Below are 26,433 nucleotides of genomic sequence, written 5' to 3' on the forward strand. Positions count from 1 at the left end.
TGGTGGCCGCCAGGCCAGACTTGACTTCTGCCCACTCAGAGCTCATGTTCTTGCTTACCTGTGCAGGGAGGGGCAGAATGGCGCGCAGGTGTGAGAGGTGTTTGAGGGATGTATTTATAAACTGATTGAAATTTTGTTTGTGTGGCTTTGTCATATGGCCCCATCACAGTGTGGGGTCCCTGTGTCAGATGGGGAGAGAGTGGACATGTGGTCGTTCTGCCTGACGCCCTGCACTCCAGCCAGGGTCTCAGCACCGGGCCCAGTACACTGGTGGCAGAAGCCGACATCCTCGGGCAGGACGTGGAAGCAGCTGCACTTTGGTTTACTGCCTTCGTCTCATCCCCTCCAGGGCAGAATGCTCCATGTGCTACCGTCCACCATCAAGAAGGAAGCCAGCGAGGACACCAGTGCCCCGGGGTTGTCATCTTATAAGAAGAAGAAGGAGGCTAAGGACAAAGCCAGCAGCTCCAGGTCCTTAGTGCCCCAAAGCCCCAGCTCCAAGCTTCCGCCCACCTCCCCCTGCTTCCCAAGCTGCCTGGGTTCTCTGACTCCTTCTGACGGGTTTAGTCCATGACCTTCCTGGGTCTGAGTTTCACCATCTGTGAAGTGGGAAGAGTGATAGTCGTGCCTTTTGTGGCGTTGTGAGGTTTAAATGAGTTAATGTATGCCAAGTGCTTGGTCCCTGACACAGAGGAAGCACGTCTCCAATGTTAGAGATTGCTCATGTCGTCATCCCTCTTACTGTCTTCGGGCCGTGGGTGCTTAGCTCAGGGGGAACGGAGAAAGGCAGGCAGGGCTGTGAGTGTGTTTCTTATAGGTTTTGCATCTGAAAAAGTATCTCCCTCGTTCAGCAGCTGTCTGATGTCCCTGTTCTGCTTCTCAGCTCTCACAACTGGAACACACTGTTCATGGGGCCAAATGCTGTGGCCGATGCCATCGCGCAGAAGTACAACGCCACCAAGAGTCAAGTGTTTGACCATGTGAGTGAGGACCCGCCCCCCGCCCCAGCTCTGAGCCAAAGGGGAGGAGGATTGGGGGTGAGGAAGGTCATCTGGGGGCCAGGACCTCTGAGGCTGAAGTCATGGGTGTCCTCTTGGGCCCTCCCAGAGGCCTCCGGAAGGGGGGGCAGGCTCTCTTCCAGCCCTCCCCCTGGAACCTTCCCCACCCAGACTCCAGCGCTGGCTTCTCATGCCACAGCGGAGAGTCACTGTTGCGGAATGTGATCGGCAGTGATGTTGACAGGTGATGTTGCATGACTCGGCTGTGCCACAAGCATTAGTACATGGCACTCCTCAAACAGCTCTGTGGAGTAGGGACTCTTATGTCCCCAATGTCCAGATGAAGAAACCAAGGCCCAGCGACACAAAGTAACTTGCCCAGGGCCTCAGACCTGCAAAGGAGCAGAGGTGGAAGGATGCCAAGTCTGCCCAACTCCAGGACCCTCCCCCTGAACCATGTCATACGCCTCTCTAGGGGATGTCCCATCCTCAGCCTGGGCAGCCCAGATCTCTGAGGCCAGGGGAGGGGTCCCCGGGCTCTGTCCCTCCTCTCCCTAGTGTAACCTTGGTCCTTCTGACTTTTTCTGTATCCCTCTAGCCCCTCCACATCACCTTTAAAAAAAATTATTGCATATAAGATATACAGTGTGATGTTTGAGATAGATACAGCAAAATGGTTACTATAGTTCAGCAAACTAACATACCTGTCACCTCACAGTTGCCCTTTTTTGTGTAGTGAGAGCACCTAAAATCTACTTTTAGCAAAAATCTTGAGTACAAAACAGTATTATTAACTGTAGTCTTTATGTCATAGATTAGAGCTCTAGAGTTTTTCCTCCTGCATGTCTGTTGTTTTGTATCCTTTGACACTTTGTATTTCTATAGAAGGATACTTTTTAAAAGTATACTTTGTGTAAAGTGTAATTTACATAAAGTGCAAAGTATACTTTGTATAAAGTGTAGTTTACATAAAGCACAGAGTATACTTTGTGTAAAGAATAATTTGCATAAAGCGCAGAGTATACTTTGTATAGAGTGGTTTACATAAAGCGCAGAGTATACTTTGTATAAAGTGTAGTCTACATAAAGCGCAGAGTATACTTTGTATAAAGAGGAGTTTACGTAAAACGCAGAGTATACTTTGTATAAAGTGTAGTTTACATAAAGCGCAGAGTATACTTTGTATAAAGTGTAGTTTACATAAAGCGCAGAGTATACTTTGTATAAAGTGTAGTTTACATAAAGCGCAGAGTATACTTTGTATAAAGTGTAGTTTACATAAAGCGCAGAGTATACTTTGTATAAAGTGTAGTTTACATAAAGTGCAGAGTATACTTTGTATAAAACAGAGTAGTTTACATAAAGCACAGAGTATACTTTGTATAAAGTGTAGTTTACATAAAGCGCAGAGTATACTTTGTATAAAGTGTAGTTTACATAAAGCGCAGAGTATACTTTGTATAAAGTGTAGTTTACATAAAGCGCAGAGTATACTTTGTATAAAGTGTAGTTTACATAAAGCGCAGAGTATACTTTGTATAAAACAGAGTAGTTTACATGAAGCGCAGAGTATACTTTGTATAAAGTGTAGTTTACATAAAGCGCAGAGTATACTTTGTATAAAGTGTAGTTTACATAAAGCGCAGAGTATACTTTGTATAAAACAGAGTAGTTTACATGAAGCGCAGAGTATACTTTGTATAAAGTGTAGTTTACATAAAGCGCAGAGTATACTTTGTATAAGGTGTAGTTTACATAAAGCGCAGAGTATACTTTGTATAAAGTGTAGTTTACATAAAGCGCAGAGTATACTTTGTATAAAGTATAATTTACATAAAGCACAAAGCATACTTTCTATAAAGTATAATTTACATAAAGCACAGAGTATACTTTGTATGAAGTATAACTTACATAAAGTACAGAGTATACTTTGTATAAAGTACCTTGTACATTGTATATAAAGTATAGAAATACTTTGTTCTTTTGTATCCACCTATCTCCTTTTAAACCACATGTATCTGGAATTAGACAGGAACTGAGTTCATCTGAGGCAAAACCTGGGAGTGTTTTTCACACAGTCAACAGAGGACATCAGTGGATTTGGCCCATAAGTTCTTTAACCAGTTGTTGTTTGCCGCTTGTCCCTGGGCACTCGAGGTCAGGGCTGTCCGGTGGAAATGGAGAGCAACCCACATGTGTAATTGGAAATGCTCTAGTGGCTGCATTTTAAAAAAGCAGAAAGAGTCAGGCGAAATTAATAGCAACATATTTCTTTTAACTCTGAATGTCCAAAGTAGTATCATTTCAACATACACACGATATTAAAAAATTTGCAAGCTACTTTATATTATTTTTTTCTCACTAAATTTAGCACGTGTTTTACACTGAGAATGCTTGCACGTGCTGCCTTTCAAGTGCTCAGTGGCTCTGTGTGGCTCGCGGTGCCAAGCTGGGTGGCACAGCTCTAGACCTAGGCCAGCTGCGGGGGCTGCACCTGCTCTAGATCCTACCAGTACTCCCTGAGCCCTGGGGACGCAACAGTGCCCAGAATGGAAACAGGCGTGTTCTGCTAGTGCCTTCTAGTGCAGGACGCTGACACGTTAGCAGAGGTGCAGTGTGGCAGGCCTGGTGGCTGCAAAGAACAGTAACGTCAACAAGGGGGATAGGGTGTCACTGCAAGGGTAGGCTGGTCAGCAGAATGACATCTGCTCCAAGCAGCCACTGAATGGCTCAAGGGAGTGTGGGGTAAGGGCCATGAAGCTATAGCCCTGGGGTAGGATGAGCTCAGCCTGTGGGGGGGGGGGGCGCAGCAAAGACCCCCTATGGCTGAGTAGGGGGAGGGCAGGGGGAGCCCTAAGGTCCCTGACCTACTATAAGAGACGTGGGAACTGGAGCCATGGGGCGTTAGATCAGCATAGGAAGGTGAAGAATGTCAGCAGGATCCGTGTCCACACGTCTTCCCAGACTACTGATGACGGGAGGGCAGACTTGTCACCGCCCCTCAGCTGACGGGGCCGCCTTTCCTCTCTGCCGCAGGAGACCAAGGGCAGCGTGGCCGTGCGCGTGGCGCTGGGGGAGACCCAGCTCGTCCAGGAAGTGCGGCGCTTCCTCATCGACAACGGGGTCAGTCTGGATTCCTTCAGCCAGGTGGGTACCCTCTGCCCGGCTCGGGGAGCCTCTCGTGGCTCCTCCACCAGCCCCTGGAGAGCCCCTGGTGACGCGGATGGGTTTGAGGATCTGGCCTTCTAAGGATTATTGCTAAGTTTTAAATTGTCTATAAGAAAGGAAGAAATGTCACATGGGCTCAGACAAGTGGCCCTTCTGACCTGGATTCCGTCTCTAAGGAGCCACATGCAAGAGGGCTGCCTTGTAACCTGTGGTTTCTCCATAGAGATCAGGGGCCCCCAGGATCCTGCTCCCCGCCCCCAGTATCTCCCCAGAGTACCTGCTGTCTGTTCAGAGACTCGGCCCTTTCTGGACCCAGCAGGGCAGAGGCAGCACCATCACACGCAGACTCTCCACTAAGCGATAGTTCTTGGATTTGTGGATGATTCCCACTTAGACGGTCTTATGAGACCACTGGATATCTGCCCCTTTCATTTTACAGACTGGGAAACTGAGGCTCAGAGCAGGGAGGTGACTTGCAAGGTCAGACAGTCCATCTGGCAGGAGCCTGGACTAAAACTCAGGGCTCCTGACTTCCAAAATAGCCCTTGCGGCAGCCTTACCAGAACTTAAATTTTACCTCAAAGTGGATGAGTAGGATGGACGGATGGATGGATGGATGGGTGGGTGGATGAGTAGGATGGATGGATGGATGGGTGGATGATGGATGAGTAGATGGGTGGTTGGATAAAATAAATAAATATGCTAATAGCATTTATTAAGACTTGTCAAAGCACTCTTCTCAGCTCACGTATTTTATTAGCTCACTCCGTTCACGTAACAACCCTATGAAAGCAGCACTGCCATGCTCCCATTGCACAGAAGGAACCACGGTCACAGAGAGGTGAAGTCATTTGTTACGGGTCACACAGCTCATCATGGTGGAGCTGGATTTGAGCACAGGCCTCCAGGTCCCAGAGTCCACGCCCGTAACCGTTACTCTCTGCGGCCCGAGTTGCATCTGAGAAGCCCCTGGTGCCCAGCCCTTCCCACCTGCAGATGCCTCCCAACCCCCTCACCTCCCTCAGTCCTCATAGTAACCCTGTGAGGCCTGTGCAGCATGGGTGTTACTGTTAGCCCATTTTGCAGGTGAGAAAACTGAGGCCCACAGAGGGAAAGCAATGACCCGAGGTTTCAGGTTAGATTAATGGCCAAGCTGAGACTCATGCCCAGATACGCCATATGCCTGGATTTTTCCATTATATTTTATTGGCTCTTTTATACTCCTCCAACAGTCTTTTTAATAAAATAATTGCTAACATTTACAGAGCACTCATGTGCACTTTTACTTAACCCATTTAATTAAATCTTTTCCTGGAGGGATGCTATGAAGTAGGCACGGTGTCTTTGCTGCAGATGCGGGAGCTGAGGCGCAGCTAAGTACGTTGCTCGAGGCTACGTGTCTAGTGTCTTGGTTTGGGTTCTCCCCAAAGCAGGCTCTGAGGCAAGGATTCCAGGGCAAGTAGTTTGGGGACAGTTCAGAAAACGCTGGCGAGAAAGGGCAGGAGACCAGCTCGGGTGTGCTGTTAGCATGCTGCCACGGGGTGCCTAGGGCAAAACCTGCAAAGCTCATACCTCAGACTCATTTTGCCCAACGGACAAGGGGTGCGCCAACCCCTGAGGGTCGTGGGCTACTCCCCGTGGGCATTAGCTCCTTGGCACTTCCTGCTGGCTGTACGTGGGAACAGGCGGGCAGCCTGCGGTTCCAGGAAAAAGCCCTTGGCACCAAGATGCAGGCCCTGGCCACTGGGAGCCTTGGGAGGTGCGGCTAGGGGCTGGTGGCCAGGCCCTGTCAGGATCTGCCATGGCTCAGAAGTGGATGGGCTGGGATTCGACCCCAGGGATCCTGCTCTGGAGCCCTGGGCACAGCCCCTCCGCAGAGCTGCCTCTCAGCCTTGGAGCCAGTGTCATGCCAGGGAGGGCAGGTCCTCCTAGGTTAGAGTCCTAAGTGCCTGAGTGCAGCGGTCCCACATGGGGCACCTCGTCCACAAACCACCACAGATCAGTGCTGGTGCCCACTGGGCACCCTCCCTCTCATTGTCCCCTGCGTATTCATTGCCTTCTCCCCCCAGGCCGCTGCAGAGCGAAGCAAGACCGTGATTCTGGCCAAGAACCTCCCGGCAGGCACCCTGGCGGCTGAACTGCAGGAGACCTTCGGCCGATTCGGCAGCCTGGGCCGCGTGCTGCTGCCCGAGGGTGGCATCACCGCCATCGTGGAGTTCCTGGAGCCCCTGGAGGCCCGCAAGGCCTTCAGACACCTGGCCTACTCCAAGGTAGGGCTGCCCGAGGCCTGGCGTCCATCCGGGGAAAGACCAAGGAGAGCTACTTGAAGAGAGAGGGCGCAGGAGCTCTGTCCCGACAGCTTTCCTGTAGACACGGGAGCTTGGTCTAAAATCACCTGTCTCCATCATGTGTCTGCATGTCATCCCTACCGCCATCCCCACCGTCCTAGAGGCCGGAGTCTGAAATGAAGGTGTGGGCAGGGCCGTGCCCCCTCTGAAGGCCCTGGGGGAGAGTCTGTTTGTCTCTTCCAGCGTCTGGCGGCTCCAGGCGTCCCTGGGCTCGTGGCTGCATCATCCACTCTCTGCCTCCGTCTTCAACAGCCTCTCTTCTCTGTCTCCAGTCGTCCCCTGTAGTTCTGTGATAAGGACCCTTGTGATCGGATTTAGGGTCTGCTTGGATAACACAGGGTGGTTTTGTCTCAAAATCTTTCTCTTGGGTAACATTTGCAAAGCCCCTTTTTCTAAATAAGTTCACATTCACAGATTCTGGGAGGGCAAGACGAGGACATATCTTTGAGGGGCCGCCACGGAACCCACTCCACCTAGTTCCTTTTATCAGGCACTTTGACATTTTGCAGACTTCGGCCTCCCACCCCAAGTAATCCTTAGAGGTAGGCATTCATGTTCCCATTTTGCAGGTGGGGAAGTGAGTTCTCACCTCTGCTGCTCTGGCTCCATGACAGTCTCCAGCTGGGGCCTGTGTACACACTGAGTCCTCAGTCAGGTCAGGGGTACTGGCTAGGCGAGACCTTCAGATTGTTGTTGTTGTATTTGTTTTTATTTTAAGAGACCGGGTCTCACTCTGGAGGGTAGTGGTGTTATAACACTGCAGCCTCGAACTCATGGGCTCAAGTGATCCTCTTGCCTCAGCCTTCCCAGTAACTGGTACTATAGGCGTGCGCCACAACACCTGGCTCATTATTCTACTTTTTGTAGAGATTGGGTCTTGCTATGTTGCCCAGGCTGATCTCCTGGCCACAAGCAATCCTCCCACCTTGGTTTCCCAAACTGCTGGGATTGCAGGCGTGAGCCACTGCGCCTGGCCCCTCCTATGTTTTTGGCTGTCAATATTTTACTGACTCCTCCCGATAAGAATAGTGCTATCTGCATTTTGCACATGTGGAAACTGAGGCCCAGGGAGGTGCAGTGACCCAAGGTCACACAGCTAAAAGTCAGTGCAGCCGACTTTTGAACTCCAACTTGTCTCACTCCCAAGCAAAAAAATATTTTTTATAAAAATTTTATTTTTAATTATGAATACATGATAGTTGTAAAAATAACATTTTTCTGAAGTGTGATTAGTTGGTAAGGCTTGTGTGTAGTATGACGTTTGAAAAGACTCAAGGGGTGTCAACAAGGATCCCACCCACCCAGTCCTGCAGCTCCCAGTCACCGTCTGTTGAGGCAGCTTTCATCAGTCTTGTTTGTCCTTTTCAGAAAAGCTGTGCATGCACACGTATGCAGTGTGCTGCCTGTGGGTGCGTGCACGCGGGGAGAAAGCGTGTTCTCTAACAGCCCTGCCGCACTTCCTCCTGAGAGCTGCACTTCACCAGTGGTCCTGCCTCCCGCGTCCCACTCCCCGCTCCATACGCTGACTAGAGAAAACACAAAGGGAGCTTGGAGCCCCCGGGTGTCTGGTGGCAGCAGAGACTCAGGCCTCTCTCCTGCACCCTAAGATGCAGCACGGCGCCCAAGTGTTGTTTTCAGGGAGTAGGAGGCAGCTCGTATCGTTCTGGGCTGCACTCCTTCTCCTAGCTTCGTTCCCCTGGCTGAATCGCCTGTCGTCTCTGACCCTCAGGCTCTTCATCTGTGAATGGGCCTGAGTCCCTCCCTGCCTGCCCGCCCCCACGCCCCTGCTGCCAGTTGTAATAATGATGCACAACACCTTTGCCCCTGTCTCTGCAGTTTCACCACGTCCCCCTCTATCTGGAGTGGGCTCCGGTTGGCGTCTTCTCCAGCTCAGCCCCGCAGGAGAAAGAGCCCCAGGATGCACTTGCAGAAGCTGCAGAAAAGGGCGAAGTGGAGCCAGAAACTGGTAGGCACTGAGTCAGAAGCCAGAGTGAGGCTGTAGTGAGGCGCTATGTGCACGCCACCACTCCCCGGGTCCTGTGGGTAACTGGGCAGCACAAGTCCGTGCAGTGGATGGTCTCGAACTCCCTCACGAGCTGCTGCTGAGCTGGGCTGACCAAGACAGACACAACACAGACCCTCGTCCCTAGGAGCTGTCACAAGGAGGAACTGAAGTGGGCCCTGGTTACAGAAACACCTGGAGCACGGGGAAGGGAGGCTTCTCAGAGGTGGCGTCCCCTGGTTCCTCAGGCCTGCATGGCAGTGTTGAGAGTGTCCCCAACAGGCCCTGCCTCTCAGAGGGGCTGGGTTCCAGGGCCTGGCTGTGACTGTCACGAAGGAGGCCTCAGAGCCCAGCGGCCGGCCCGCCTTTGCCCCGGGAGGTCGTGCGTGTCTGTGCTGACGCCGGGCCCCATGTCACTGGTGGGTTCCCAGAGAGCTCAGCTCAAGGGCCTCCTGCCTTCCTCCCACATACGGCACCGCCCTCCCGGGTCCGGTGCACCTCCTTTTCTCCTGCCCCTGCCCACCCCCGCCCTCTTCACATTGTTCCAGAAGCCTCCCCAGGTCCCTGGCTCCCCGTTGCACGAGGATGACAAAGGCTGGGGGTGCGGGGGGGACTCAGCCAGCCCCCGAGGCCCTGGATTTTCTCAGGCTCCCAAGGCAGGCGAGCAGGAGGGGAGAGGACCGGGCTTTTTGTGTTTTACCCCCTTCCTCTACGCGAAGCTCTCCTGTTCCCTGTACCAGTCTCGAGGGAGGGGGACAGCGTGTTTTATCTCCCCACAACCAAGACCCTCACCTCCAGATAAAGGGCTCAGAGTGGGGGGAGGTCCTGGAAAGCTGCTCGCGACTGATAACAGTCTTTGCTGTCAGCCTCGGCGCCGGGAGCCTGGAAGGGGGGGCCGCGGTGAATTCTGCGGCCTGATTATAAGAAAGCCCCGTGTGGCGACGCGTGACTGGATTGCATTGTGCTAACTACAGATGGAAGCGCATGTCCCCTGCCTCTCCCAGCCCCCTCCAACCCACCTTGCTCTCAAATCCTGCCCACCCCCCCACACCCCCGGCCCCGCTTCCTTTTTTACTTCTTCCCTCTTTTTCTGCTTCCTGGTGATTTTGTTGGCAAACATCTGTCTGAGTTACACAATGTCTTGTTTTGTTTTTTTTCTCTCATCTTTCTTTTGTCTCCCCACTTGGGGCCAGGAACAGAAGTGCTTTTGGAAATGACCTTTGGCTTTGTCGCCATGGCCCTTGGCCGGCTCTGCTCCTCTTGGGATGCAGGGCATGGGCCACGGCAGGGCCTGGCCTGACTACTTGGGGAGCAGCAGCTGGCAGAGACGTGGCACCCTGGACTCCGAGGTGTGGCGCTGGCTGGCCTTCCCGGAAGCCTGCAGCCCCCCATGCAGGGAGCAGGGTGAGGAGGGCAGGGGGCTCCCCGCTGGGCTCTCTTGCCTCTCCCAGAGTTAGGGATTTGCGACTTTTTCATGGAGGCCTGGCTGGGCAGTGTGGGTCTAGGGGTGGTGATGCTACCGCAACCAAGCTGTTATTTCTCAGGCATTTGCTGTAGGGCCAGGTGCTGTCCCGACAGCCTCCTGGGCGTTCATTCTCATAGTCACCCCACAAGGACGCACCGTTACTGCCACCCCCCTTTCTAGATGGAAAGAAGGAAGGACGGAGAGGTTGCTTGACTTGGGCAAGGTCACACACGTGGAGAGAGCTGGATGTGACTCTGGGCCATCAGCTCTGAGGTCTGTGCTCTTAGCTAAGACCCCGCAGCTCCTGTCAGTCACAGTGAAGGCTGTTTGCTGAGCGCCTGACACAGTTGTCATCCGAAAATATTTCTGGAGTGCTTGCTCTGAGCTGGTGCTGGGGACGCAGCGCCAAGTCAGACTGGGTCCTGTCCCCGACGAGCTCCCCTTGCAGTTGGGGACACAGATCAAGAAGCCAACCACTGAGTGTGGTAATATCAGAACAGGGTAAGGGCTCTGATAAGAGGAAATCAGAGACAGACAACAGTGAGGCAGGGCCTGGGGTGGAGACCACCTGAACGAGAGTGGGCAGGACAGACTCCCTGGGAGGAGGACACGTGAGCTAAGACCTGAGAAGGAGCCAGGCCTGGGAAGACAGGAGATGGGCAGAAAGGGCTGAGGGCAGCACATGCAAAGGCCCTGGGGTAGGGACGGGTCTGGCAAGCTTGGCAATCAGAAAAGAGGCCAGTGAGGTTGGAGAGAGGAACGAGGGAAGAGAGAAGGGGCAGGGGTGAGATCAGAGAAGCTGGAATGCAGGGCCAGGTGCTGAGGGCAGACCAGCCAGGAGGCTGCTCCGTCGTCCAGCTGAGAGGTAACAATGATAACTTATCTAGTCTCATTTGTGAACATATAGTGTTTTCAGTTTTTCACTATTACGTATAACTCTGAGTTTAATATGTCACATATAGACAAAACCACACGTTTTATGTATGTGCTTCCTGAAGTAGTGTGTATGGGGGTCTTCGTTTTCCTGTAACAGCCTTGAGGGTTAAGGAGTGTTGAGAACATTCTAAGTTTTGTTCCCATTCTGTAATTTTTGAAAATTTTTAAGTTGCATTTTGGTTTGAAAGTTCACTAAGTGCTTTCTTTGAGGAAAAATAACATTTTGCTCAGGCCTATGGTTCAGTAGAACAGTTCACGTAGTGATTTCTTGTGAAGTTCAAGTTTGCTTTGGTTGGTCCTATTTAAGGCTCATAGCCTTGGGTCTGTGTTTTGTATTTCTTCCTCTTTAAATCAGAGGCCGGAGGAGTCTCTCTCTCTCTCTCCCTCTCTCTCTCTCTCTCTCTCTCTCTCTCTCTCTCTCTCTCTCTCTCACTCGTTGCTGAAACTCGGTACTCAGTACAAGTCAGGAATCTCTGTGTCCCTTCCTGACGCTGCCTACAGAGGCAGAGCCCCTTTATCTAGTAGGTTCTGTGTGTTAGTCCCTGGGGCTTTGGTGGGTTAGATATTATTTAATGGATTTTTTTTTCTGTTGGGGGGGAGCCAGTACCAGACAGTGAGGCCCCAGAAGGCGGAAAGCCAACCGAGGGTGGAGTGGACGCGTCTCCAGCAAAGATGGAAGAGGAGGAGGAGGAGGAAGAAGAGGAAGAAGAAGAGAGCCTCCCAGGGTGCACTTTGTTTATTAAGAATCTCAACTTCGACACAACAGAGGAGACGCTGAAGAAAGTGAGTGGTTTCGCAGAATGGGAGGAAGGAACGTGGGATGGGAAACCCCAGTCGCTGACGTGGTTCCTGCCTTTATTCGGCCTCTAAGCATAACTCTTCTTCACATGTCACTCGACAACAACTGACAAACCCCCTGCATGACGTCCCTCCTGGGCTGTCCAGGAGACAGCTCAGCCAAAGACTTGGCCAGTAGCACGGCCGGCCCAGGGGTCCTGGGAGGGGCTCCCCCACACACTCCAGGGGCACATGTAGTATGAAAATGGTAGTCAGTGTTTGGGTTATATATTTAGAAGACGCTCCCCCATAGTTATTTCTGCGTTGTAAACTACCAAAGTCAATGTCAGCACCAGCCCCTGGGCCTGGTGGGGATATAGAGCAGCCACGTCAGTGGGTGAGTGGCCGGCCCCCATCTGAACTCCTGAACAGGGGGAGATTTTTGCATTTATGGGGTGAAAGGATGGGAGCTCCAAATAGGTGCTTGGTAAATGCCAAATGAGTGCTGTACTGAGTGGGGGCTGGGAGCTTCTAGAAGGAATTGGGCCAGAGATCAAGAAATGGGGCCTCTGGGTCCAAAGGGTTGGGGTCTGCAAGCTCCTCCACCGGACAGGGAGCGCCGTACGGAGTAACTCTTCATTTCTGGAAACTGGCCTTGGCACAGAACAAACACTCGATAGAGTTTTTTATTTTGAATGAATGAAGGAACAGCAAACTTGTTCTGGCAAGGAAGATGCTGTAAGAATTGAACTGATTTCCAAACATTCCTTTGATCTGTAAAATTCTGTGGATGGGTCGAGAGAGAAGACGGTGTCTGCTGAGTCGCCGAGGCAGGAACGTGGTGGGCAAGTGACCTGCAGACGCAGACTGGGGTGTGGAAGGGAGGCAGGAGGTCAGAGCCCCCACTCTTGACACCCGCTGGCTCAGTCTCTGCAGTGTGACTGTCCCTTGCCTGTTAAGAGCAACTCCAGCAGCGGAGATACCCTGGCCCAAGCAGCAGCATTTTAAGGAGTAAAGATTCACCTCATTAAGCAATTGGAAATCCACCCTTAGAATTTTTTTTTTTTTTTTTTTTTGGCTACTTCCCAAGTCCATTTTTATTTCGTTTTGCTTTTAAACAGAGGCACACACTGGTAGTGTCCAAAAGGTAGATAGCCTTTAGTGTGCCAAACCAGCTTATGATCAATTTTATTTTTTATTTCTGATGTGGTTCTGGTGTGGGAACAGCTTTACCAGGGATGATTGTTTCCCAGGAGATGCACGCATGCATCGGCCCAGGAGCATCTTCCAAATTATAGAGAATTCTAGAGCTGGAAGGTGCAGCCAGGGTGATTAGTCCAGTCTCTTCATATTGCACATTTGGAGACTAAACTTCAGAGAGGTCGGTTCACTGTCCTTAGGTCACACAGCTCATCATAGACACCGAGGGAAGAGCACCTCGATCACGGGACTCCTGTCTCTGCGCCCCGTTTGGGTGGAGAGCCAAGGTTCAGGGGCAGCCCTTCTGTGCCTCAGTTTCTTCGTCTGTAACATGGGGGTATTAATAGGATCTTCTCGTGGGGTTGTTTTGATGTTTTGGTTAGGATGAATGAGATAATTGCAGTAAAGCGTTTGACACTGGAAACAAGAGAGTCGGTCTGTGGCTGTCACTTGTGGTATTTGTTCATCAGGAGCGTCCCTCCCCTCTGCCTCCAAACCTTTCCTGGGCACCTGCCTCTCCCTGGCCCTGTGCTGAGGACACAGCCGAGAGCCAGGCGGACTTGGACTTTGTCCTGGCTGGGTTTCAAATCCTAGCAAAGGGGATAGAAAAAGCAAAGGGGAAAGTTGGCTAGAATATGACTAAATTTTTTTTTTAAGTCACTTTGGCATTTGGTCCAGGGGGCAGTGCCAGGGTCAGGTAGATCCCAGGCTTCTGAGTCTATGCCGGCGTCCCTACGGTGTGGTCTGCAGCCTCTCAACTGTTCCGTGCCCCACTTCCTCCCTCTGTAACTGGAGCAAGGAGCAAGCCCAGCTGCTCCTGTGGGGAACCCTCAGAGACTGCCCAAGTTACATAGAGCAGGTCATCAGTCGTCACCTCAAGATGTTTTGGGGACCTCAAGATGTCGGTGTGGCACATTTGGGGAGGGGATAGCACGCGGCAGGGGCGCTCACCTGCAGAGTGGTGTAGAGCCTGGATCCCGGGTCCCAATCTCAGCTCTAGCAGGTCCTAGCTCTGTGACCCCAGGTGCCACCTCTAACCCTCCGAGCCTTAGCTTTTCTCATCTGAAAAGTGGGGGGTGGCAATACCTACAGCAGAGTGCAGGTGTTGGTCCTGCTTTCATTCTCATCCCGGTGCCTGTGCTCGGGCACGCAGCCTCTGTCTGTCAGCACGCGCCGGCCCGGCTCATGGGATTTGCCCGGAAAAGCCGATGATACGTGTTACCATTCTTTTCCAGGTGTTTTCCAAAGTGGGGATGGTGAAGAGCTGCTCGATTTCCAAGAAGAAGAACAAAGCAGGTATTTCAAAATCCCAACCAGAGAGATGGTGTAGCTTTGGGCAAGGGGCCGGGGTCACTCTCACACCTGCGTTTTGAAGGTCCTCATCTGTTTTGAAGCACTGTCACCCTCAGACTCTCTCGTTCGCCTCATCAAAAGCGGTGCCTCTTCCTGTTTCCCTGGAGACTCCTGCTTTTCAGTAGAAGCAGCTTCGCACATCAGGTTCTTCTGAATCTAGACCCTGCGCCACCTCGGACTGTCGGAGTGGCTTTGGAGTAGCGCCGTTTGTGGGCAGGCAGCGGAAGCCCCTGCCGCCTCCCAGCACCTCTGTGCTCTGGAAACTTCCCAGGAAATAGCAAGAAACAACTGCTCCTGGGCTTTCCCTCTCCCTTTCCAAGGGAAATAACGCAGTTATAGAACTTCTGGAACATTCCACCTGGTCATTAACCATGCATTTCCCTAGCCCATGGGTCCATGGACAGACAGAGACCATCTTCATCTCGTCACTCGTCCTTAGACGTTGTCCTGAGTCCCTTGGCCTCTGCTTGGCTGTCCTCCAGCCCTGGCTTCCTGCAGAGGACGGGCAGGGGATAAGTCTTTGCTTTCTCACAGCCGAGCCAAGTCCCTTTAGGTAGGCAGGATTCATAGGAATGCCACAGCAGTCAGCTCAAAACCACGTCCTGAGCACCTGCTGTATGCAAAGTGCTGGGTGGCCAGGATGTCTACTGTTCATTTATTCCTCAAACAGTTCCCGGGGCCAGCCAGGTGGCGAGCATGGCATTAGTTTTACAAGATGAAGGAGACACAGTCCCTGCCCTTAGAGGGCCCACAGTCTAGCTGGAGAGACGTAGGAGCTGGTGGTTGTGGCACAGTGTGACAAGGGGTGGGGTGGGGCCCAGCACAGAAGTCTCCACGTCAGCCCAAGGCTTATGGGGCTCACGGGGAGACGGAGCAGCCAGGTTGGATGTGCGGACGAGGGAGGCGGACAGGCTGCTGTGGCCGAGCCTGGGGGTTTTGCCAAGGAAGAGGCAGGAGACGCAGCTAGGGAGGTTTTAAGCAGACACATGGCGTGGAAGTTAGAGGGTCCCTTGCGTTCATTTGCTGGGCTGCCATAATGAAGTGGCACAGACTGGGTGACTTAAATGACAGAAATGTGTCATTGCACATTGCTAGTTCTGGTGTCTAGAAGTCAGAGATCAAGGAGTGGATAGAGCTGATTCCTTCTGAGCTGTGAGGGAAGAGCTGCTCCGGGCCCCTCTCCTCACCTGCACGTGTTCACAGGGCATCCGCTCGGGTATGCCCCCTGCCCCCTCTTTTAAAGGACACCATCCACATTGGATTAGGGCCCACCCTAGTGACCTCATTTTAACTTCCTTACCTCTGTGAAGAGCCAAGCTCAAATAAGGTCACATCTGAGATACTAGGAGTTAGGATTTCAGCATGCGGATTTGGAGGAAACACTTCAACCCATAATATTCCTGTTCTCTAGGAACTTCAGATATAGTTTGGGATACAAGGAAAGGCGGCTAGGTACCAAGTTAATGATGAGAAGGGTCAGTTGTGGGGATTTCAGGAAAGAAAGTCATTGCTGAAGTCCAGGAGGTGGGTCAGACTGGACAGAGGTGCGCCCAGGCCAGTGGGCACAGGTGGGTCGCTGTGCCTGTCCCTGCAGTCGGCTGCTCTGTGGGGCCTGCCTTTTCCTCCCAGGGAGTGCTCTTCAGCGCAAGTTATCTGATCTGCTGTTGTAATCAGCTCTTAAAACGTACACTCTCTTTTTCAAGAGCCTCTATTTGAGAGCCCTGTTCTCTGGGCCCATCCATCACGCTTTGGGGAAAGTCTAGACACTGGACATCAGCCAGGGTTGCAGCAGGAAGCAGAAAGCACGCTCAGCTGGGGCTGGAGGACAGAGGGCTGTGATGAGGAGGCCACACGCTGGGGTGTGGCCGGGCAGCAGGTCACAGGGAAGCATGCCCTTCCTCCTGCTGAGCCTAGAGGGGCATTGGGGGAAAGGGTGCAACCCGAGCTTGGTTGAGAGTTGGAGCCATGAAGTAGCCAGTAGGAGAGCAGCTGTGGATGGGACACGGCCCTTGCAGAGCCACACCAGAGCAGGGACATGGGTGGGCTAATGGAAAGAACCAGAACTCCAGCCTCCCCCTGCTCCACCCTCGCATCTCAGACCGGCACTTCCTGCCAGCTAATCCCAACAGGAGACCTGCCATCTGTGGAGGTCAGACCCCCATCCCGGGGCGTAGAGAAGGGCAGAGAGTGGATCTGCATGGTGTCCGGGGCCAAGAGGTGAACTTGACTTTCTCATGGTTGCCCTCACACAGTCTGAACGCACTTTTCAAAAGTCACAGGAGCACAGACACACCAGCCGGCCACCCACACCCTTGAGCCCCAGAAGAGAGCTTTCATGCAGGGTCTGCTTGGAGAACAGAGGTTTCAAGTCACCACGCGGTGGCGCTGCCCGTCAGCCGGCAATGCTGTCTGAGCCGTGTTTGGGCAACTGATGTTCTGCACTTGGCTCTCCTTTTGTAACCCGTGCTGTGTGGGGGTGGAAATGCAGGGGACAGCCCTCAAACGACACTGCAGGGGGCAAGGTGGGGACTGCCAAGTGAGTCAGAGGCAAGAACCTCGAGCCTCCTTTGGACATACTGACTTAAACCAATCCTCTTTGAGGTCAACTGTGAAAAAAAATAAAGAATAAACTTAACAAATCTGTCTGAAGTGCAGGGGCAGAGGTGGAAGGTGTGGATGCATCAAATTCTGTGTCAAAATGGCAAAATGTAATTAGGGATTTATTTTCTTAGTGCCTTGTGAAAAACTCCTCCCCCTGCCAGTCATCTGTAGCCAGGAAGCAAAAGTTCCTCCCACCCAAGTGCTGACCAGGCCCGACCCTGCTCAGCTTCCGAGGTCAGACGAGATGGGGCTCATTCAAGGGTGATACGGCCATAGATGAGGAAGCAAAAGTTTCTGGTAAAATTTTTGTGATCTGCCTTGCTACATGAACTCTTGCTTCTCACAACCTAGAAGTGGGGAGCCAGAGAAGTTTGAATAATGCAGTCGGCCCTGTCCGAACCTGGCATCTGAAACCCAGCGTAATTGGCTGGTCAGAGAGGCTTGTGAAGAGTAAGCCTTTGGTGCGTTTGACGTTCGTGCATCGTGAGTGGAGGCCGGGGACTGCCCAGGTAGAGCCTTTGCCGCTTGTCATCGCGATGGTCATCCCTGTTACTTCACTCTCTCCCCCAAAGCGGAATTCCATTATGAAGTTAATTATCATGTCAGTCATCTCTTAATTAATAGTCAGTCGGGCCTCAGGTGGCAGCCATAGAACCTGGTTGGCTGATGCGTCAAGAAGAAATGGGAAACCAGGTGCTGAGATCGTTCTGGGGATGAAGAGGGCTATGAAAAGAAAGAAAATATAACAGAGGTCCCGGGGCCCACCGGAGCCCTTGCACTTGGCCTTGCTGCTCTTCCACCCACCCACAGCTGTGGTCCACCTCTCTCTCTTTCAGGAGCGCTGCTCTCCATGGGGTTTGGATTTGTGGAATACAGGAAGCCCGAGCACGCCGAGAAAGCTCTCAAGCAGCTCCAGGTACAGTGAGGTTCCCCAGCCGAGGTCCAGGGAGGCCCTTGGCAGGAGGTGGGCGGTGCCATCAACCCTCCGAAGTTAAGCAGCAATGTGCGTTATTACATCCACGCTTTCCCCGGCCTGTGGTCTTTGCCAGTTCTCCTGGGGACTGTGGCCTAAGAAAAATTAAGAATCTTTGTGAACACTCACGGTCACTATAGTTCATTCATTCAAGGCCCAGCGCGGCCTGGACCTTGGTCTGTGCCTGGCACTGTGCTGGGCTTTTGTTCCTGGTAGGGAAGACAGGCTGGGCCGTTGAGCAGGCAAGACCAGGTCATGCTAAGTACTTGGATGATAACAGAGCTGTGAGGTGGGGGTGGGGCAGGGAAGGCCTCTCTGAGGAGGTGACAGTCAGAAAGAAACCTAATTGCCAAGAGGTCAGCTGTGAAGAGACTTGTGAGAAAGTAGTTGAGGAGGAGGGAACAGCACGTGCAAAGGGGCTGAGGCAGGGCCTCTAAGGAGGGAATGAGCTTAACATGTTTGAGAAACAAAGAAAAGCCCCTGTGGCAGGGGCAGAGCGGGAACCAGGGGTCAGGGCACAGGATGAGGAGAGAGGTGTGTAGGGCAGAACCTCACAGGCCATTTTAAGGACTTGCGAAAGTCAGTGTAGGCAGTGAGAGACCGTCAGAAGGCTGTGAGCATGTTGGCGGAGGATCTGGTTTCTGCTTTAGAATAATCCCCCTTGCCGCTGCATGGAGCAGGGGGTATAGGAGGGCAGGGAGGGGACCCTTGGGTCATCTGGGCTTGGCCAGAGTAGAGGCAGGGTGGCCAAAGGTAGAGAGAAAGGGGCTGAACTGAGAGGTGCTTGGACGTAGACTCAGCCTCCTATTCAGACAGAAAAGGAGAAATGCCCTGCCAGGCCTTAAGTACCAGGGACAGATTGGGAACAGGGGAGCTGGGCTGGCAGAGAGAATAGCCTGGGATTTGCACCACCCCAAAGGGAGCCAGACCTCAGCGATGGAAGGTGTCCCTTCAGTAATGCCCCATGTCCCTGGCCCTTCCAGCTCAGGAGCTATCTACTCAGTTAACTTAAATTCAGCCTCACAAATCAGTGGTCCGTCCTTCTGTTTCATACAATTCAAGATTCTATGAAATCCCACTTTGCATGTGTACTGTATTATGTTCTGTATGTCGTATGCATGCATATGTGAGTATTGCCTCAAAGAATTGTTTGTACGAGCTATGTGTGCTGTATTTTCTGGGAGACTTAAGGGATTTTCAAGGGTAATTTTGCTAATACACCAGTTTTGCCTTAAGGGACTAATGGTAGAGCCTAGCTTTAGATGCAACTCCACTGTGGTTTAGAATTTTTTTAGTGATCGTGTAAACTAAACCAAACTCTCACTGTAAGCCAGACCTAAGGGGCTTCCTTTGCCTGAAAATGCTCTCAAACCATGGGAGATCCAATGCCCCTTGAATGGCATAAAGGTCAAGTCCTACTAAGCTCGAGAGAGCATTCAAGGACGGGGTCTCTGTGACCACCAGCTGCTCATCCTCTGTCCTCGGGGCCAGCCAGCCCCTCTGCCTGGGGGACCGTCAGTCCCCTGCCCATCAGCCAGGAGCTCCACTCTGGGGAGGGACAGGGACACGGGCGCTTCCAAGGACAGAGGGATGAGCCATGTTGTCTTGCCTCCTAGGGTGTCGTCGTGGACAGCCACACGTTGGAAGTGAGGATCTCGGAACGAGCCACTAAGTGAGTCCTCTCTGACCCCTGGTTTCCTCTGATGCAAGCCGGTGCCTTCTGTCCCCGGTGCTGGCCACCCTGGAGGGTGGCTCACAGCCCTTAAGTGTCCTTTAAAAACCCCCTCACCATTTAGGACTCTGCCTAATTAAGGTGCCTAATTAAGGCTGGCGTTTGCCAACTCCCACCCCCTTTCCCTGATGAGCTGGGACAGTGCTAGGCCTTTGGGCGAATGTTTCATGCATGTTGTTTGTAATCGAAAGAACAAGTGCGGGAGAAACAGACGGATAACACTCATCTGGGTGGTATAAATAAGCCAAGGAAGGTCGCGAGTTGCTGGTTCTGTGGCTGAACCAGAAGCAGCTAGAAACCTAGACCCTCCGCTTTGCGGACTTGCTTTCCCAGGGCTGGATGACAGTGCCCAGAGATGGCCTCCAGTTAATCTGAAGGACATTCAGTGGGTGTTAGAGACGGAGGCAGGCCAATTTGCCCAATCACCAGTATACTGAAGTAATGGGGGGTGGTTAGTTTCGCTCTTCCGTTTCCACCGGCTTGTACATCTAAGTGAACTAATGCGCTGGAGGGCTCCCAGCAGTGCCCGGCATGGACCAGGTGCCCGGTGTAAGCCATTATAGTCATTATCATCCACTTGCCTCGGGTGATAAAGGGCCACTCTAACAGCCCCAGAGCTGGTGTAAGATATTTATTTGGTAGTTTTGAACAAGTTGCTCATTCGTTGTGCTCATTCAGCAAATTAGCTGCCTGCGAATTGGCCTTTCCTCTTCCCTTTCTGCTTGTCTGTTCATGCTGCCTGTGAATCCAGTGTAGGCCGTCTCTGGTGTTTCCCACCTATTGTTGGTTATCCTATGTTGGGCATTCTCAGTGAGAATAAGGCTTGGTACAGGGGCCCCCAGAAGCCCAGTGGGGGTCCCTGAGCTGTCAGAGTGTAATAGCAGGAGCCCAGATTTTGACCCCCAACTCCTTTAGGTTTAATCCAGAAGCTCTGTGACCTTGCATGGGAGGCTCTGCCTCTAAAGCAAAATCGAGTGTGAAGCATCCAGCACTTGCTGTGCCCACGAGCACTCAGCCGGTGGTTCCTTTTTAGTGCCCTATCTCTAGGGAGTCAGGCTGAACTCAGCCTTGCGAGCTCTCGCTTCCTAGCCAGTGTTCATGGGCTCATTGTTTTATCCAACAAATATTGCAGCAAACCCCAGTAGGCACCAGACAGTCTTCCTGGGCACTGGGAATGTTGTTTCCTTGTGGAGTTTATACTCTAGGGCAGTGCTATTCCATAGAAGCTTCTGCAGTGGTGGTGATGTTTTACATCTGTCTGTCTAGGATGGTCGCCGTTTGCCACCCATGGCTCTTTAGCCCTGGAAATGTGGCCAGGGCAACAGTACTAGTTATCTATTGCTCCGGGATCCCAAAACTTAACAACTTAAAACGTTATCTCTTAGTTTCTGCGGGTCAGGAATTCAGGAGCAGCTTAGCTGAGGGTTCTGCCTCAAGGTGTCATGAGGTTGCAGTGAGAGTGTTGGCTGGGGCTGCAGCCATCTGAAGGCTCAGCTGGGGTGGATGGGTCTGCTGCAGAGATGGCGCACATGCAGCTGTTCCTCACCTCCTGGGCCCCTGCTGGGACTGCTTGAGTGTCCTTGCAGCATGGCCGCTGGTCTCTCCCAGAGCAAGTTATCCAAGAGAGGGCAAGGAGGCGGCGATGCCTTCTACAACCTACTCTTACAAATCGCACCTATTCCTTTTGCTGTATGTTGCTGGTCACATGGTCCCGCCCTAATGTGGCATGGGACAGGGTACGCAAGGCAAGAATACCAAGAGCCGGGGATTATCGGACGCCACCTCCAGAGGCTGACCACCCCAGCAGCTAAGGAAGTGAATTGTTGGTTTTTCCCAGTTAAGTTGAGATCCAAGTAGCTGCATGTGGCTAGTGGCTGCTGTATGGGACAGCACAGCCCAGAGTGGTGGGACAGACGGTGAAGAGAAACAGGATTGAGTTGGTCGGATACTATCAGACGGTGGTGAGTGCCAGGAAGGGAAACGAAGCTGCCATTTTAGTGGAGACAGGGAAGCCCTGGGCAGGCTTGAAGGAAGTGAGTCATGTCATGGTCATTATAATAACAGCTGCCGTTTACTGAATGTTGGTCACATGCTGGGTACAGTGCAGAGTCCTCATTAAATCCTCAAACAGTCCAGCGAGGTTGGCATCATTATTACACCCATTATACAGCTGGGGAAACTGAGGCCCAGAGAGGCCAAGTAACTTGTCCAAGATCACACAGATCCCAAGTGGCCCATTTGGCATCTGCGCCCAGCATGTTTACTCCCAGCCTTGCTCGCTACCCTGCCCTGTTTGAGTGGAGTGGGAGGTTTCTCCGGGACAGGGAGGGAAGGACTGTGTTGGGGATGGCCTTGAACCCCAGGCTGAGGGTTTCCTCCCTCACCACCTGGCCCGTCTCCATAGTGAGGCCACTGCATGCTCCTCCTTGGGTTGGTGGTGGGCCTTTGGGAATCGGCCGGGGTCTTTCTGTGCATCTGGAGAGAAGGAAACAGCAGAGATTGGGTTTGCTGAGAAACTAGCCCCACCCTCGTCAGGGTTCCTCAAGTCCCTGGTAGCCCCTGGGTCTCTCACATGAAGGGCAGCAGCAGCCCGAGGGTGGGTGTGTCCCCCAGACGCCCACAGCTGTTTGGGGGTCAACCCCCCCCCCCCGGGGAGACAGCCCCTCCTCCCTTTTGTCCTGGCCTCCCTGCCACACACTCCTTGAATCCATGGCCTGAAACTAAGATAAGAGCCTCGGTTCTGGCAGGAGAGTGTGTAGGGCAGGAGCTGCTGACAGCCAGGTAATCCGGACCCCTCCCCCTCCACAGGCCAGCCCTGACATCCACTCGGAAGAAACAGGTCGCCAGAAAGCAGACGACTTCCAAGATCCTGGTGCGGAACATCCCCTTCCAGGCCAACAGCCGGGAGATCCGCGAGCTCTTCAGGTGAGATGCGCCGGTTCTGCCCAGAGGGCTGGCGCGGGCAGAGCAGCCCGCTGAGCCTGGGGAAGGCGGGCTTTGGGGCTGGGGTGGTCTGCCGCAGGCCAGCGGTGGTCTTGCAAAGGTCGTCTTCTGGCTGCCTTTGATTTATCTCCCTTAATCTCGGATGTGGCTCCCCAGAGCATCGTGCGGAAAGAAGTCAAGAGATCCAGGCCGCCTCCTCTCAGAGGCAGGAGGAGAAGGGCAGGCGGCTTCTCCATCCCCATCCACAAGGCGCGGGAGGGGCAGGGCCCCCGCGGTTAAAACCCAGCTCCACCCGCAGTCCCCTTGAAATGGCCTCCGTGCAGGGGCCCCTTTGTTTTCGGTGGGTCTCCACCACCTTAGCAGCACAGTGCGATCACCTGGTGACTCTTAAAACATACCTTTGCTCAGGCACCGCCCTCAAAGGGTTGGATTCCATTGGTCAGTGGTGGGGTCCGGACATTGGTATTTTGCTAAAAGCATCACAGGGGATCCTAACGTCCAGCCAGGGCTGGGGACACTAGTCTAAATTGCCCTCTATGGAAAGCCCCTTTTGAAACGTCGATGAATTCCCTGCACAAATGATACAGTCCGTCTGCACCTGCTAGCACAGGGGTCGAACACTCAGCCGTCTCTCGGGAGCCAGGCCGGGTGGCTACCAGGAGTTGGAGGGCCTCTCTGGTCACCCTGCCGTGATGTCATGCGGAAACTCGGATGTCATAAGACCAGTTAAAGAGAAATTAGCAACCTGGATGCTTAGGGGGAATTCATCCGCATCTGATTCACTTTTTAAAAACAAACATTGCATGGGACAAAGTTTGTCCAGCCCCAGGGCCAGCAGTTTAGGGCCCCTGTGATGGCATATTACGGAATTCGGCTTTTCAGACTAGTTAGGTACCCCCAGCATCAGGCCCTGAATGAAGGAAACATCCCCATGTCAGCACAAGAGGGAAACGCGTGAAGCCGAGGCACTCCCCAGGCATGTGTGGGGTGGGACAGAGAGACCGTGTAGCCCTCAGGATGTAATGGCAGGTGACATCAGCCTCGACCAAGCAGATCGCTGAGGCTTGGCTGGGACCTGAGAGTGCTCTGTCGACTGCAGCACGTGGCCCACACGTGGGCGACCATTTAGGATTCTCCATACCAGGTCTCGTTCATTCAACCTGTTTGTCGAGTTCTAGCCTGAAGATCAGAGAGTAGAGTCCCTGTTGGAATTGCCAGTTAGCATCTTGCAAGGTAAACTGGGGAAGCAAAATGAGGCCTGTGTTTTGGAGACCAGAAAGGAATTATCTTTGTGTAAAATCTACCCTCTTTGCTCTCACTCTAGTTTGAAGAATGGGAAGCCATTTGGGGAATTTGCTTTAAAAATCCTTGTCTTCCTTCTCCTGTTTGTTCTAAACCATACACTGGGATTCTGTTTGTTAACAGACATGATTAGCCTAGAGCTGGGGCGAAGGCTGTCCCTGCTGGTCTGAGGAGCAGGGTCTTAGCTACGGCCGCTGTGTAGCCTGCGTGGCAGGACACCCTGGTGAGATGGGGTCACGACCTGGGGGGATGTTTTCCATTTCCCCGAACCCGGGCAGATTAGTCAAGAGGGGCACGTGAGGCTGTCAAATAGGCAGGTACATATCCTTAGCGTGTGTCTGCGTGTCTTAACATGCTGCTGCATTTTAAAAAGAGTCCAATTTAAGAACTGCCAGCTCAAAATGGGCTTGCTAAGAACAGCGCATGTTGATCAGGAAATAATATCCCGCCGAAATGACAGTTTCACTTGGTTCCGCGGTCTATTTGGGATGACACTTATCCGGGGAAACAAAAGAACGCAAGGGAAGGGAAAGCGCTTTATTTGATCTCACGTATTATACTTATTTTTAGAAGATGGGGCATTAGTGTCCACTGAACATAATTACATGTGGTGTCTCTTCTCCCTGCCATTGTTCCGATGAGAGTTTTCACAAACCCCTGGAAATGTAAACCCTCCTTGCTTTTGTTGTTAACTCCGTCTGGGGATTCGCGGCAGTTCTGAGCAGTGGACAGCAGGGGGCGCTGTGAGCCTTCTCAGGGACAGGATTGCAGACAAAGCCACTGGCCAGCAAAGGTCATCAGGCAGGGGAAGTTTGCAGGGTTTAGGGGAACCGGTCTGGTCCATTCTGCCGGACGGGTTTTCTGGGCTTGTCCTACCAGGTATAATGCAATCACAACCCCCTTTTAGGGCCCGCATGCCGTGTGTTGGGCTGTGTGCTGAGAGCCTCCTCGTGCAGTTCTTCTCCGCTAAGCCACGCAGCAGCCCTACGAGGAAGGGGTGCTGTTGTCCCTTTTGCACCCAGACCTAGACTCGGGGAGATGAAGTGTGCTGCTGGGACCACATAGCTGAGCCCAGATCCCTGGCTTGGAACCACTCTCCTCTGCCACCCATTCTCCTGGCTCAAGAAGGAGCCGTCATTCCCCAGGTCATTTCAGTGGGACACTACCCCATAGCAAGTGCGTCATCTGTACCAGGCCCTGTGCTGGGCACCGGGCTTACGGCCATTTCAGGAGAGACCCAGGCGCCTGTCTCTCTGGAGGGCTGGGAAAGAAACCGGCAGTGACAGCCAGTGGGACAGGTGTGCCTGGCTGTGGGGAGTGTGGGCAGGTTCGAAAGCCTGTCCGTGGAGGCTGGGGGACGGCAGCCTCCCAGGCCAAAGCAGAGGCACGGGAGGCCACCTGGCCTCACCACACCACCCTCCAACCAGCCCCTTCACCAACCCGCCCCAGGGTAACCAGACAGCCGCCCAGGCACTGCAGATCCACGGTTCTGTGGGATCCCATCTGGGACAGCCTGACCGGGGCCTGGGTAGGGCCTAAGTCTGTACCCTCAATGACGAGTCTGCATTCAGGGCCTCCTCCTGCTGTGTCGCACACGTGTGCAGCCCTCAGGCATCTGATGGGGCCTCGCTCCTGCCCACGTTTCGAATGATGAGAGTGGACGTTGAAAGCAGAGATGGCCGATACCCATGGGCACTCGACCCTCGTCCCCACACTCTCAGCATCAGTTGGCCCCCCACACCGCCGTGGTAGGACTGTCGTTGCACCGAATTTCTCGATGAGGGACCTGGGGGCACAGAGGGGAAGGGGCTGTTCCCAGGAGGACCTCAGCTTGCCCATTTCTGTCATATTCCGTGGGGCAGCCTTGGTTTGAGCCACCCGGGTTCTGGAAGGGAACGCCATCCACCTTCCAGGAGGGACTTTGTGCAAGCAGGGCTGACCTCACGGCATGTGACCAGCACAGTCCACAGGCCCTGCGCTTGGTTTCATGCTGTGCTCTCACCATCTTGAAATTCTTAATAATTTTTGAACAAGGGACAGTGAATGTTCTTTTCTTTTTTATTTTATTATTTATTTATTTATTTATTCATGAATATGTACGTATATATGAGATAGGATCTTGCTCTACTGCCCAGGCTACAGTGCAGTGGCCCGATCCTAGCTCACTGGAACCTGAAACTCCCGGGCTCAAACAATCCTCCTGCCTCCACCCCCCCAGTAGCTGGGACTATAGGCTTGCACCACCACGCCCAGCTAATTTTCTACTTTTAGTAGAGACAGGGTTTCGCTCTTGCTCAAGGTAGCCTCAAACTCCTGAGCTCAAGCAGTCCTCCCACCTCGGCCTCCCAGAGTTCTGGGATGACAGGTGTGAGCCACTGCGCCCGGCCCCTTCCTTTTTGCTGATAGGTTTATTTTGCCTTCCCAGCATTAGGAGTCAGGTGGATGTCTGTGAGAAGGTGACCTTCTTGGTTGGGGTCTCAGGTGACTACCTCCTCGAGTGTGTCCCCCTGAGAGAAAATTGCCAGTGCTACCTCCCCTCCTGCCACACAGCCTCCTGGGAAGAGCCCACGAAACAGCAGAACGAGCAGGGCTTTCGGGATGTGAAAGCCTGCTCCGCAGAGGCCGGGCCGTGTCC

The 26,433-nt window shown here is 52.9% G+C and overlaps 1 protein-coding gene across 3 annotated transcripts in view; it reads left to right on the top strand.

The window, feature by feature from the left end:
- RBM19 (RNA binding motif protein 19) overlaps positions 1-26,433 on the top strand; it is a 120,897-nt gene that overhangs the window by 15,349 nt on the left and 79,115 nt on the right. For 2 of the 3 annotated variants that reach the window (XM_045534751.1, XM_045534753.1), the window contains exons 12-21: positions 350-471; positions 884-980; positions 4,035-4,145; positions 6,236-6,436; positions 8,351-8,480; positions 11,510-11,700; positions 14,130-14,190; positions 17,685-17,764; positions 19,438-19,493; positions 22,362-22,478. In XM_045534751.1, coding sequence (XP_045390707.1) covers positions 350-471; positions 884-980; positions 4,035-4,145; positions 6,236-6,436; positions 8,351-8,480; positions 11,510-11,700; positions 14,130-14,190; positions 17,685-17,764; positions 19,438-19,493; positions 22,362-22,478 — 1,166 coding nt within the window. The remainder of the gene's footprint in view (positions 1-349; positions 472-883; positions 981-4,034; positions 4,146-6,235; positions 6,437-8,350; positions 8,481-11,509; positions 11,701-14,129; positions 14,191-17,684; positions 17,765-19,437; positions 19,494-22,361; positions 22,479-26,433) is intronic. The other variant, XM_045534752.1, reaches the window with a different exon arrangement.

The sequence above is a fragment of the Lemur catta genome, chromosome 21 (genome assembly GCF_020740605.2).
Source record: "Lemur catta isolate mLemCat1 chromosome 21, mLemCat1.pri, whole genome shotgun sequence".
In the NCBI taxonomy this organism is placed as follows: domain Eukaryota; kingdom Metazoa; phylum Chordata; class Mammalia; order Primates; family Lemuridae; genus Lemur; species Lemur catta.